This window comes from Camarhynchus parvulus, chromosome 5 (genome assembly GCF_901933205.1).
Source record: "Camarhynchus parvulus chromosome 5, STF_HiC, whole genome shotgun sequence".
In the NCBI taxonomy this organism is placed as follows: domain Eukaryota; kingdom Metazoa; phylum Chordata; class Aves; order Passeriformes; family Thraupidae; genus Camarhynchus; species Camarhynchus parvulus.
Genome location: NC_044575.1, coordinates 45,497,003 through 45,509,382, shown reverse-complemented (window position 1 = coordinate 45,509,382; position 12,380 = coordinate 45,497,003). Strand labels below are relative to the sequence as shown.

At 37.1% G+C, this 12,380-nt stretch overlaps 1 protein-coding gene across 1 annotated transcript in view; it reads left to right on the top strand.

The window, feature by feature from the left end:
- PPP4R3A (protein phosphatase 4 regulatory subunit 3A) overlaps positions 1 to 12,380 on the top strand; it is a 41,048-nt gene that overhangs the window by 5,546 nt on the left and 23,122 nt on the right. The window contains exon 2 of the mRNA XM_030949269.1: positions 2,274 to 2,329. Within this exon, the coding sequence (XP_030805129.1) occupies positions 2,274 to 2,329 (56 nt within the window). The remainder of the gene's footprint in view (positions 1 to 2,273; positions 2,330 to 12,380) is intronic.

Genomic DNA, 12,380 nt, shown 5'->3' with positions numbered 1-12,380 from the left:
CAAACATCAGGTTTAGCAGAGAAGAAATGCTCTTTTTTGCTAAGTCTAGTAAAGAAGTCATTCTCTTCTAGCTTAGAAAATGAAGTGTCTGCATTCAATTGTTTTCAATTTTTTAAAATAGTATTTTGTCAAATATGACATTTAAGTTATATATTATATTCTTCTAATGTTGGGATTTACATGTTTGTAGGTCTGTGTTCAGCCATTAAAATATGATGTTGAAATTATCAATTACTTTTGATTCTTGGAAGATTCTACGTCATACTTGCTGATATTAAGTCGTTATAGACAGCAAAGACTTTCTGGAAGTTTGTCTGCTAATTTAATAACAGAAAAACAACAACAAAATAATATTCTAAATCTTCATGTAGTAGAAGCTGGAAATTTGAAAGCACAGCTGACTTTGTGTATCTGATGATTGTAAAAAGGAAATGCTGGGTTTAGATATTCTTTAGGCAAACCCTAAATTCAAAGCTTGAGACTGTGGCCAAAGTATTAAAGTATGAGCAATGTATTGGATTCATCTGTAAGCCTCATCTTAGATGTTTTCCTTCTCTATGCTCTATGGTTTGTGATTATTTTTTTCTTTAGTTATGCACTTACTCTTAAGCAAATAAGCTGTGTTGGTAGCAGAGATGGTGTGTATCAGAAAACTGGGAAAACTCAAAAAGACCCTGAATAGTATATTTGGGCTTGAGGCAGGAGAGCTTTTCCTGTGTGTGTTGTTTTCCCTTGAGGGGTATTTATTTCAGTTTTGTTGTTGAATTGTGTTGAGTTTGTAAACTCCCACTGTCTGTTGCTTTTACTCCAAGCAACAGAGTAAAAGCAGTTGAGACAGGGTGAGAGCTTCTCAAGCCAACTTCATTTAGTGAAAGCTGCCTCTTGTAGAACAACTGACTTACAAATTGGAAACAAGCAGCCCTCACAGGTACATTAATTTGAAAAAAATACTTAATTGTATCTGATGATCACATACATAGTAAGCTGGGGGATATAAAAATCATTGGTAAAGCTTCTAAATTCATCAAGTATTAACCTTCGTTATCAGACAACAGAATGTTCTGATATTTCTGTAATTCTTTATGATACACCCTCTTACAGCAAGTGGAGTTCTGTGATGTGGTTCTTCAGCCTCTTCCCTCACATCCCCAGCCTAACATGCTCATCAGTGTCAGACAAAGGGATGGAGTCCCCCTCAGCGGTTTTGCAGGGGCACCAAGCTGCAGTGGTGTGATTGACATGCCTAAGGGACAGGATCCCATCCACATGGACCTGCAGTAGCCTGAGAGGTGGGACCTTGTGAACCTCAGGGGGTGCAAGGTGCTGCACCTGGCTCAGCCCCTGCTATCAGTCCAGGCTAGGGAATGAACAGATGGAGAGCAGCCCATATTTTAGCAATACATTTACCTTAGAACTATGGTGATGAAACTGAGAAGTTAACACTTTTCTTAAAGTGTGGACATTTCTTAAAGCCTAAATTTAACCAGGTAAGTAAACGGAGAAATGCCGCTTTAAAGGGGTGCTTGCAGCCTTATATTTTAATTATATGATTGACAGTGCAAGTTAAATTTATCAGTATTTCTTGGTGTAAGCTGAGTGAAGCTCTGCAGATATGTGAATTTAAGTCATGCACTGGCATTAGTGCAGCTGAGTAGCTAGGTGGATGAGGGAAGTGATTGGCCCAAGAATAAAATCAGTTTTAAAAGTTGTTTTTGCATAGATCAACACTTCAGATTGTTTAAATGTGACACAAGAATGCTAACGTGCAAAAGGAAGGGAAAGAAGACACAGACCTGAGAATGGAATTGCTGTTCTGTGTCTTACATCAGTAAAACCTGCTGTGAAACCATTGTTCTGAGTTTGTGTGAAGTTGTCTGGTGTTAGCAGTCACAGTGGTTACTGCTCTAAATATTACTTTCCAGATATGCTTCCCAGGAAAATAAGTATTTTAGCTAACCTTTAAGAACAAATACCACACAATTAACATTTTCACACAAAACAGCCATAAGTAATCTCTGCAATGCAGTTGTGATGTTTTTGGTGTGCTGACTTTGCAGACTTTGTCATGTCTAAAAAATTTTCTGTAGAAAAGTTGTTACTCAGAATAAGAAAGGTTTAAAATTCAGTCCTCAGAGCATTATTCTGTACTGTGTGAACAGTGTCTCTTAGAGGTTAAGGGACTTACTGTTGCTCAAGGAAAGAGTGATCAGAAAATTTATATGGGGGGTAAAATTTTAGCACACATATAAATAAGTGGAACTTTTTTTTTCTAGGCTCTCTTCTTTTGGAGTCAAAAATTAATCCGAACACTGCGTACCAGAAGCAACAGGTAAACATCCTTTTCTTTTCCTTATGTTTAAAGGCTGGGTCTTTAAGATTATACAGCCAACAGTGTAGCAATATATTAATTTTTTTTGCCTCTATTGCAAATTATATTTTATGTTTATGTGCCAGAAATAGGCAAAGTAGTTTGCACCATTTTTGTGCGTTACATGATCATGTGTTACTTCTCTGCGTTTTTTGGTGAAGTTACACAGATAAATTGCACTCTGTTTTGCACCAGAAATTGCTTTGGGAGAGACAGTCAAAACATTGTTGGGAAAATCACAAAGTAGCTGAGGTTCCTGAGGGGTTATAGTGTCTGAAACTTAGTATCATCTTGCTTTTTTCTTCTTTATATTTCAGATGCTTTAACTTTAAATGTATTTTTATTCAGGGAAATACTTGAAGGCTTTAAAGCTATTTACATGTTAACCTTTGTTTGTCTTTTACTTAGAAGGTGGGTATGGGTTACTACTGCTCCAAAGCATTCTGTGTTCATAGAAGCAACTTCTCACCTTTAGTTTGCACATTGCTTCAATTATTTAAACCTTACATTGTGAGTCCCTAAAGAATGCTCCTGAGATGGGTGAGAAGTGAACTGTGTAGGCTTTGTACTTTATTTGTTGTGCTTGTTTCATGGGTGCTGGGAATTGCCTTTACAGGTTTAAAAATGCTGAACTAGATTGTATTTTGTTGCCTGTTTGGTCAGCTCAGACTTGTAAAATCTTGTCAGGTATAGTTAATGTGTTAAAACACTCTTCAGTCTTTCACCTTTAAAAGTTTATCACAGGTATGGACATACTGTTGTTTTGTTCACAGGCAGTCCCAGTAGTTTTGTCACTGCAGCTGTTTGTAGAATTGTATTTTGAACTGAGTGGGGAGAACCAGTATGGGCTAAAAATACCCTTCCTTGAAAAATTTAACCTGTTCCTGTGTCTTGATATATTCGTAGTGCACTGTATAAGCAGCTGATACTGAGCAACTGATAAGGGCAGTGTGGGTCTGGAGGATCAATTCCAGGGAGTAAGGACAAGACCAGTGAAAATGCTAAGCAGACTAAGTTTTAGCTGTAATCCTGACTAGCTTGAGGTCATGGTTCTCTGATAAACTTGAGCTTTAAAGGGCCTGAAGTGACGCTGAATATTCACAGCTCTATGGCATAAAGTGCTGATCTGGTGTAAGCTTGATTTGCTGGCTTAAATTGGTTAAAAGAGCACTGAGGGGTGAGTTTTGTATCAGTAGGCTTTGTGCCACATCAAACCTACTTCAAGGAAGCATAAAATTGCAAGATTGGTGCAAACCACCCCACATGCTGGTCAGTGGAACAGCATTTCCTGCTCTGTGTCAGACACACATTGTAATTTAGTGCTGCATAAATAATTGTGAAAACATGGTTAGAGAAATAAAAATAATTAACATGAGTCTGTCCCATTAGTGTAGCACTGTACATTCTCTGTGCTGGAGAAGGTGAGGTGCTGGTTTTAAAGCTTTCAAATGCTGCATAGAAAGATATTTATATTTGGAGATGGATTGTTCATATTTAACCAAACCAGTTTCTAATATAAATTGAATATGGGGCTCCACTCTGAGCCTTAGAAATACCAAATGTTTCCTGGTGTATTAAGTCTGCTCTGTAGCCTGTTTTCTTTCATGTGAGGCCTACTTATCCTTTCCCTTAGTAAAAGTCAAGTTCAGAGTTTAAACCTGATTCCAGATGAGCTAAGTTTGGAGCTTAGCAGCTGAAAGAAAGAATAGGTTTTTTCCAGCTCTGCTTCTAGAACTCTGAATGGCTTAAACTTAATAAAGCCACAAGAAAATCAGCTTGGTACTTTAAATCCTTTTTCAAAAACTGGTAACTCTCTATGCTGGCAGAACTTTCAAACCACCTTACACAAGATCCATTTGTGCAACTGAGATGGAAGAGTGAGCGAGGTATTTCTTTTTGACTGCAGAAGGTCACTCAGGTCATCTCACTACTAGTGAAGTTGCAGCCTGCAATAAAAGACTTGCTTTTGAGCTTGCCTGCTGTTGTTAGTTGCACACAGAAAATTTCAAGAAAAATCTCCCAGAAATCTAAGGCTTTAAACTTCAAAGTAGCTGTGTGATGTTATGATCTTACCAGGCTTTTATCTCAGAATTTTGTTGTGAGGATGAACCTATTTTAAGGGGCGCATAGCAGCATTCATTTCTACTGTGACACAGCATGCAGCTTGTGGACACTTTGAATATCTAATGGAATAAATTGATGGGTTCTGACTTTTGTCTGGGCTGACATGAGGTTTGTAAGAAAAACAGTCTTATTGGACTGACTGAAACAATCTGTGGTTGGAAGCAAGGAGACGTAATGTGTACTAAGCTCTTGGGGAACCTTGCTATGCCAGTTGTTCTGGATCCTTCAACAAAAGAACCCTGTAGATGCCTTTGTGATAAACAGTGAACTCCTTCCACTGGTGAAAGAGCCTTCTGCCTATGCTGATCTGTTAGTGCTAGTGTGAAGTAGATGGTCTTGTTAATTGTTGATATCACAAATTATGCAATCTCATGGTTTACATATGTGTGTTTTAGTAACTGCATAGCTTAGATAATTATTTATGAAAATACTAGTGTGAAGACCTGAGGACAAGTTTGCCTTGCTGCCTCTGTTCCCTTGGAAACTAAAGCTAAAAAAAACCAACAAAACCACCAAAAAAAAACCCCAACAAAAACTATACCTTTGAAGCTGAGCTTGTTAGTATGATTTTGTCCCAATTGTCTGCTTTATATTTCTTGGTGTTCAGTGTTGAAAGCAGTGACTGCCCTTTGTGGTGGTAAATACAACTTTCTGCCTTTGGAGAGAAAGATTACTTGGGAGATGTTGAGTCCTGCTCAAGACTCATTTTTCATACATCAACCTGAGCTACTTCGGTTTGCGCAGTCTACTTCTCAGTCTTCCCAGACTTACCTGCCATCTGGAGGTTTGAAATAATTCATTAAAGCATGAAATTCCTAGACAGTCTTTTTGACTACCTTTTCAGTAGTCAAATTAATTAGTCTGTCACAATGAAGAGCTGTTTTCTGCTATATTCAGAAAGAGAGATAGGTCTGTGTATCTGATTCTGCAACATGGAAATGCTACCAGTGGAAGTTCATTGATGCTCTGAGCCATGCACTTCCTGGCAAACTCATCACTGTTTATACTAGAACTAGAAGAAAGTAAGCCATATGAGGAAAGAAAACAACTTGAGAAACTAATGTCCTGTGGCTCAAAAAGAGGACTTAATATTTCTTATGTTAAAGTACTATTTGTAGGCAGAAATTTCTTCAGAAAAAGCAAAGTGTGCACAGTACAGCCCCATGAGCGCCTGATTTGTATTCTTGTTTACAACTCTGTGTTAAATTTTTTGGCATTTTTATTTTAAAATGTTACAATAATGGTCCAGTAACTTTGCCATGGAATATTACTGGATTTAATTACTGGGTAAGTAGTAGCATTCACCTTAAAAGCAAATTTTCTTTAGTAAGTGGAATTTAATTATACAAAGCATTGCTGGGTCACACATGGAATACTTAGTTTTTTCTTCTGTTGTTTGTTGTTTTCTTAATATTCTAGTAAAGGTAGAAGATATTTAATTGTGGGTTGGGGGGTTTAAGGCATTGAAATTTCAGGATGTTAATGAGAAAGATGCTGTTCTTCAACAAGTGATCTTCATTCAGAAAATGAATAATTGCACTAGTATATTAGGACAATGCCTTTTCCTATAGCAGCCCTAAATGATTAAAAATCCTTCTATACACATAGCATTTACCTAGGGAGAAACCTGGATATGGGTGTGAACTGGGGTAGAGCTTTTCAGTATAATTTGGTAATGCTTTAAAAATAGAACAGTAAAGAGTTGTATCCTCAGCTTTCTTAGATGCATCCATGTGCGTCCTGTAACACAGTGATGAAGTATATATTGCATCCCTTTCTGTAACTGATACAAAGAAGACTTGAGTTATTTACAGCTTCCACCTACAGAGTCTTGCCTCTGCCCTAGAGGTGTCTCTTGTGTCCTTTGCTTTTGCAGTTTCTTTTCCAGTTCCTCACAAGAATAAAAAGCTAAAATTCATCCAGAGTACTATCTGCTAGCTATGTAACTTGAAGGTGGCCATCCTTGAATAATGGAGAGCAGACTTATTAATAAAAAAGCCAAGTTTTGAAACTATCAAAAAGGGCACTGACTGAATGCTCAGAGAAGATGAGCTTCATACCCTTGCTGTCGTGACAAGCAAGCCAACAGTGAAACTATTTTAATAAAATTTGTGCATATTGTAGCTAAGATAGTAAGGAAGAGTGTGTGGCTTTGTGGGGTGAGGGAGTAAACAAGGGGCAGGGTGGGCTGCTCTTGGGTTTGGGGTGGGGTTCATCTATTTTAAATTAACATAGGTTTATTTTCCTTTATTTCTGTTTTCCTGTGTATTCTGATTTTTCTGCTTTTCCTGAATATCCTGGTTTAGGGACAAATTTGAGAAGAAACTTCCAAAGGTGTCCCTCTAGAAAGCAGATTCAAGTGGCCCTCCCCCAGGTGATTTGGGAAAAGATTGCCTTGGTGAAAAGTGGGGAAAAAACATTTATTTAACAAGCAAAGTATTCATAAGCATAAAAATGAATATTATTAAACAATAAAACCTCTCACTGTTCTGAAGAGATGGGGAAATTCAGCAAGTCCTTGTCGTGGGCTGTAGCTCGGCTCGCTCAGTCCCTTGCCAGTCCCTCCTGTGTGGGGTAATGCCACAGCCCGGGCCCCAGTGGGCCACAGGTGTGAGCTCCTGCTGTTCTTCTGGGTTTTCAGTCCAGAGCAGGGCTGATCAGTTCCAGGAAAAAGAAAAGCCAGTCTGGGGAACATCTCTGCCTCAGCCAGCTAAAAACTAACTAAAAAGCAAAGGAGAACTCTCTCCTACTTCTCTGTGCTGCAGACAACACAATCTGTGAGAGAGCAAAGCTGAAGCTCTTATCTCTATGTTTTGAATACAACCACCTCAGAGATTCCAGTGCTTCTCCTTCTTCCCCCCTTTACTCTCCGATCTAGTTTTAAGGGTGCAAAACTTATTTCTGGGTTAAACAGACAAATACAATTCAGGATACAGTTCAGCATCATGAAGTTACCCCAAGACACTGAGTATGGCCAGAAAGTCAAGTTTCTGCTGCAGAACTAATAAACTGATTTTATTCCTTATGATTCATGGGAATACAGCTATGAAATCACTAACTGAAAAGTTGCGTATGACTGTTAAGCTTTCACAGAAGCTAGCGGAACTCAGTCTGAGTATGCCTTTGACATGGTGATCAGTTTTCTGAGTGAATTGTTAGCATGTCCAAATAACTAGCTTTTAGGTGAAAAAGTGCATGAAACCAAATGCTGAATTGAAACTTTGTTACATTACTTGGGTGGGTTTTTTTTAGCTTGAAGATTCTGCCATGACCACCTACCACACTAGCTCTCTTTGACTTAAAATGTCTGGGTAGTGCAAATAAGTTTATTTCGTAAAAAGAAACCTGAAATTATGAAGCTGTACTTTTGATTGGAAGTATTTAGAGAGCAAGATGCTGAAAGGTGGGTTGGCATGTCCAGGGAAGTGTCTGTGACTGTAAACAATCTAAGGAATTAAATGAGGAACTAGCAGTCAGGCAGTCCAAGAGGGGAAGAAACAGCCTGGCTGTGTTGAACCTTGTGTGGGCCAGGAAAGTGTCATAAGCCTGAACCATGTGAGGGCTAATAGGAAGAGATTAATTTGCTTTTAAGGCTGAAAGCAAGAATTTATGACATACTTAACAAATTTAGGGCATCCCTACTCCTTGAATGTAGATTAAATCTCATAGAGCTTCCAAGAGAAGGTTTTGGAGTTATGGAGAAGACTTGTCCCTGAACATGAGCAGTAGTGAGAGTCCATTGTCAAACAGTAACAGTTTTGTTAATTTAATCATAGCAGAGTGAAATCCTGAATACTAGTTGCTCTGAAATTCTTCATTATGAAATCCCAGAGCTTGCTTTGGAGATTTGTGTGAGTGCTGTGCAAGACACCTACTAATCAGCTTTCTGATAGTTAAATAGAACTGATTTAATGTCTAGTAAAAGTTGACCTTTAGTGAGTGCTGCGGCAAGAACTTTAGACTGATAGTATGTATCAAGAACTTTTTAATCTTGAGGTAAGTCAGAAGCCTTTTGGCAATAGTTTCAAAAAAAATGAAAAGTCATAGGGTAGATACTAAACCCTATCCTTCTTCAGTGCTACTGCCACTGTTTCCTGGGTTAAATTATTGCAGGTTAGCCTCTGAGGCATGATGTTTCATACAAAACCATAGCACACAGCAGTGCCTCTGGAGAACCTCTAACTAACCAGAACTTGCTTCATGTGGGCTTGATGCTGCCAGCAGAGAGAGAAGCAGCGCGGGAATCACTGATTGTATTCTGAATTTTTGTCTCAGGCTGTGCTCTTATAAGAACTAGAGTGTACAAAGCTATCCTCCACCCATAGAAATGATTGATACCTCCTTATGGGAGTGTTAAGTACATAGGTCTCCTAAAAGGAAGCCATACTCAGAAATTTTGGTTAAATTTTTAAATTTCTCATTTTATGTGCACAATCATAATGAGCACTATTGTAACAGAAAACAAATTCATGTAAATGATCCTAAGGAGACAGCAAATTTTGTATGGACTAAGATAGTAATGACACCTCCAACTGGCGTTACTGCCAAGATTTTTTTTTGCAAAGCAAAAAAAGATTTTTCAATCTTTGAATAAGATCATGAACTCTACATAAATAGCTCCTGATTATCACCCTATTTAAAAAAGATCTTGCCAAGAACTGTGATGCATCTTGAAAATATGAGAAGCTAGAATGCTGAGGTTGTCACAGAGAACTCAGTATAAGATCCTTCAATAGTAAAACCTTTGTCCAGGTTTGTGACAGTTAGCACAGTGTAGCTATGTACTGCTGTTTCACATTTTAATTGTTTACAAAAAACAAGATAAGAGCAATTTTTAGATGTCTTAATTATCCCATCCAGTTCCTTGCATGTAGATGCTAATATTTTATATGAAATGCAACAACAAAGGACATGTCTTTGCTCCATCTGAGCCAGAACTGCTATTATGAATCAAATGAAATTGAAGATTTTATGCTTGCCAAGATGTAATGTGCAAGACTTATCTCCTTACCACTTTAACCAATAGCCACTATTACTAACCATATTTATCCTTACTCCTATTTTCTCTTTGAATGGAGGAGGCAGTCTTAAAAATTTCAGTTGCTTTCTGGAAGTTTCAAGAAGTAATATTTGACATTAGGAAGCAACAGAAACTCTCAGTTCCAGCTGAGAGATCCAGAGTAGTTAGTGGTCTCCACTTACACTGAGGAAATGTCAGATCAAGCATGTACAAAGATTTCTTTCAATAAAATAATCTGAAAGTAGACTGTTATTGATGTGATTCTTCTATCTTTAACTCCATCTGGAATTTCCTTCAGTCATTTCTTCATACATGTATGAGTCTTGTACTGTTCTTTTTGATGATTATAAGCTTTGTAGGATTGAAATGAAATTATAGTCACAACTGTCTGCATTTAACAGAGAATTTAAAGTTAGACAAAACTGTATATTGCACAGCAGAATGAAGTGCTTTTTGTTTCATGTTCTGTGTTTTCTTTTTAAAAGCCCTTTCATTCAAGAAAGGTTGTACATACAAATACAGTTTACTAAAGATCTAGAGAGCAGCAGTTGGTAGATTTCTGTTGAGGAACTGTAATATATGAAACACTTCTGTGCTAAGACAACAGATGCTAATAATTTCAAATTTTAATGTTGGCAATTGGAAAACACTTTTCTAATACTGATAAAACAAACTGGAAGATGATTGTTCGGCTGCTCAAATGATTTCTTTAAGCAATTTTTTGTTTTGTTTTTCAAAGAAGAAATAACTAAAAAAAATCAGACTGTATGGAGGTGTGAGCTTCCATGTTTAGTGGTAGATGATCTTGTTAAAGAGAAAAATTGCTATGCTATGGCCAAATACACTTTTCTACATCTGTGACCAATTTTCAAAAGCAGGTTTAAATTTCTGTCTTTCATTTTTCTCTGCCTGCCTTCCTTTCTATGTCTTGATCTGTTGCTGGATTTTATTCAGAGACTTAAAGCTTTTGTTTATTAAACTTAAGCAGTTAATGTAAATAGCACTGCCCTTAATAGTGCTCTTTTAGTCATTTCCCCATTTGTTAGTTGTGCTCTTTATCATGAAGAAAATACATTTTGGTCTTTTGGAAATTACTTACTTAGAAATCCAACTACTTTCACCTGGGTGGAAATGTAATTCGATGGGAGTGTTGCAAGTTCTGCTAGAGTGTACTTAAAATTTGGTGTTAGGGTTGCTTGGGTTTTTTTAATTAAATCAGCACTACTCAGTATGAAGCTAAGGAGAGAGTGGCCTGAAAATTACTGCGGTAGAAATACAGTTGGAGAGATAAATGTATTAGAATTTGAACCTGATACCTACACTTAACATACTGTTTTTTAAAGATGGTAAAGGGAAAAACTTTTTGTTTGAGATCTTCACTTTTCAGATTTTTGCAAACTAAATTTTTTTTGCTCTGTTGGAGTCAGCAGTACCAGGTGCTGTCAATCTGTTATTACCAGAGAATTTGCTCCATGACCTGTCTTGTAGAGAATAAACTATTAATTATGATTTTTTTTCTTCCTTTTGTATTTTGGAGGTGGTCTTCCTAAATCCCTTTCTTCTGTGTACCACCTCTTCCTCAACCCTTTGGAAAAGGAAAAGGTAAACTATTTGCCATTTACAAGGTAAAGCCATTAGTGCCTCTGAAGCAGTGTATAGCTGCTCTGGTAATGGCAAATTGATTATATTGTATTGCTTGACAATCCCATTGGAGCTGGCTTATTGTGCTGTTTAGATAACAGTTTAGTTTAAGGTGTTTTCTAGTAAGTGCATATCAAAATCTAAATGTAAAGTTTCTTTTTTAGTCATTTTAATATCACTCTGAGCAAAATCTGTACTTAATGAAGTAGAAATTCTGTATTTTATGTATAAGAAAAAGTCCCATGTCTCTTGTCCTACTGAGTGAATGCATGGTTTAGCACTTGGCTGAAATGATGCAGTTTCATGGAGCTGTGTGTATTTGCTGTGGCTGCATTTCAGCTGTTAGAGGAAGACAAAAGACTAACAATAAAACTCTATTCAATACATTAGAACAATGCTGATTTTATTTTCTTCTTTTATTAATTGAGTTTTATTTTCTATTTAGTTATTCTTAGAGTTATTTAGTAGACTCTCTGTAACCTACTCCATCAAATACCTTGTCAGTGTGTTTGACATTGCTGCTTGCAGCACAGCTTCCCCTTTCATATATTGGTTTTGTATGCAATAGGAGCGCTCAGATAAACTCTTGAACTAGCCTAGTAAGTTGATGAGAGCTTCAGTGTCTAGGAAGTGAACATAGCTAAGCATGGTTTCAAGTAGTTTCTAGTTTTTCTAGAAGTAGTTTCAAGTATTTTTCTTCCAGAATTGTAGTTTGAAATAAGTAAAACTCTCACACATGACTCAGTGTAGTGGGTGCCTATGGTCCCCGGCAGGGAACTGTGGTGTTTCTCCTCTTTAAAGTTTGTAGCCATCTTGGGACTAGATTTTAAACAGCTGTTCTGCGCATTAGCAGAATGTCTTCTGGGGCCTACAAAAATGAAAAAAAAAATTGTAACTTTCATTCTACAGAAAAAGTACAGTTTTATGTGGTCCAAATGAAACATTAAAGAAACCCCTAACATAAACCCCACAAAACCTGTTGCTTTTGTTACTGTCTTTTATTAGAGAATACACTGAGGTAGAAGTGCATTTTCTAGGTCAAACTTCTTGAGATTTACAATATTATGGTCACATAAAATAAGAACAAAGACTTTTTATATCTTTCTGGAACTTCTGATTTATGCAGGAATGTTTTTAATCATATAAACATATAAAAATTTATAAAGTGTGATGGTTACATTTGTATTGTAATACTGTCCTGTCATAATTAGGTGTCAGGCTGTTTTT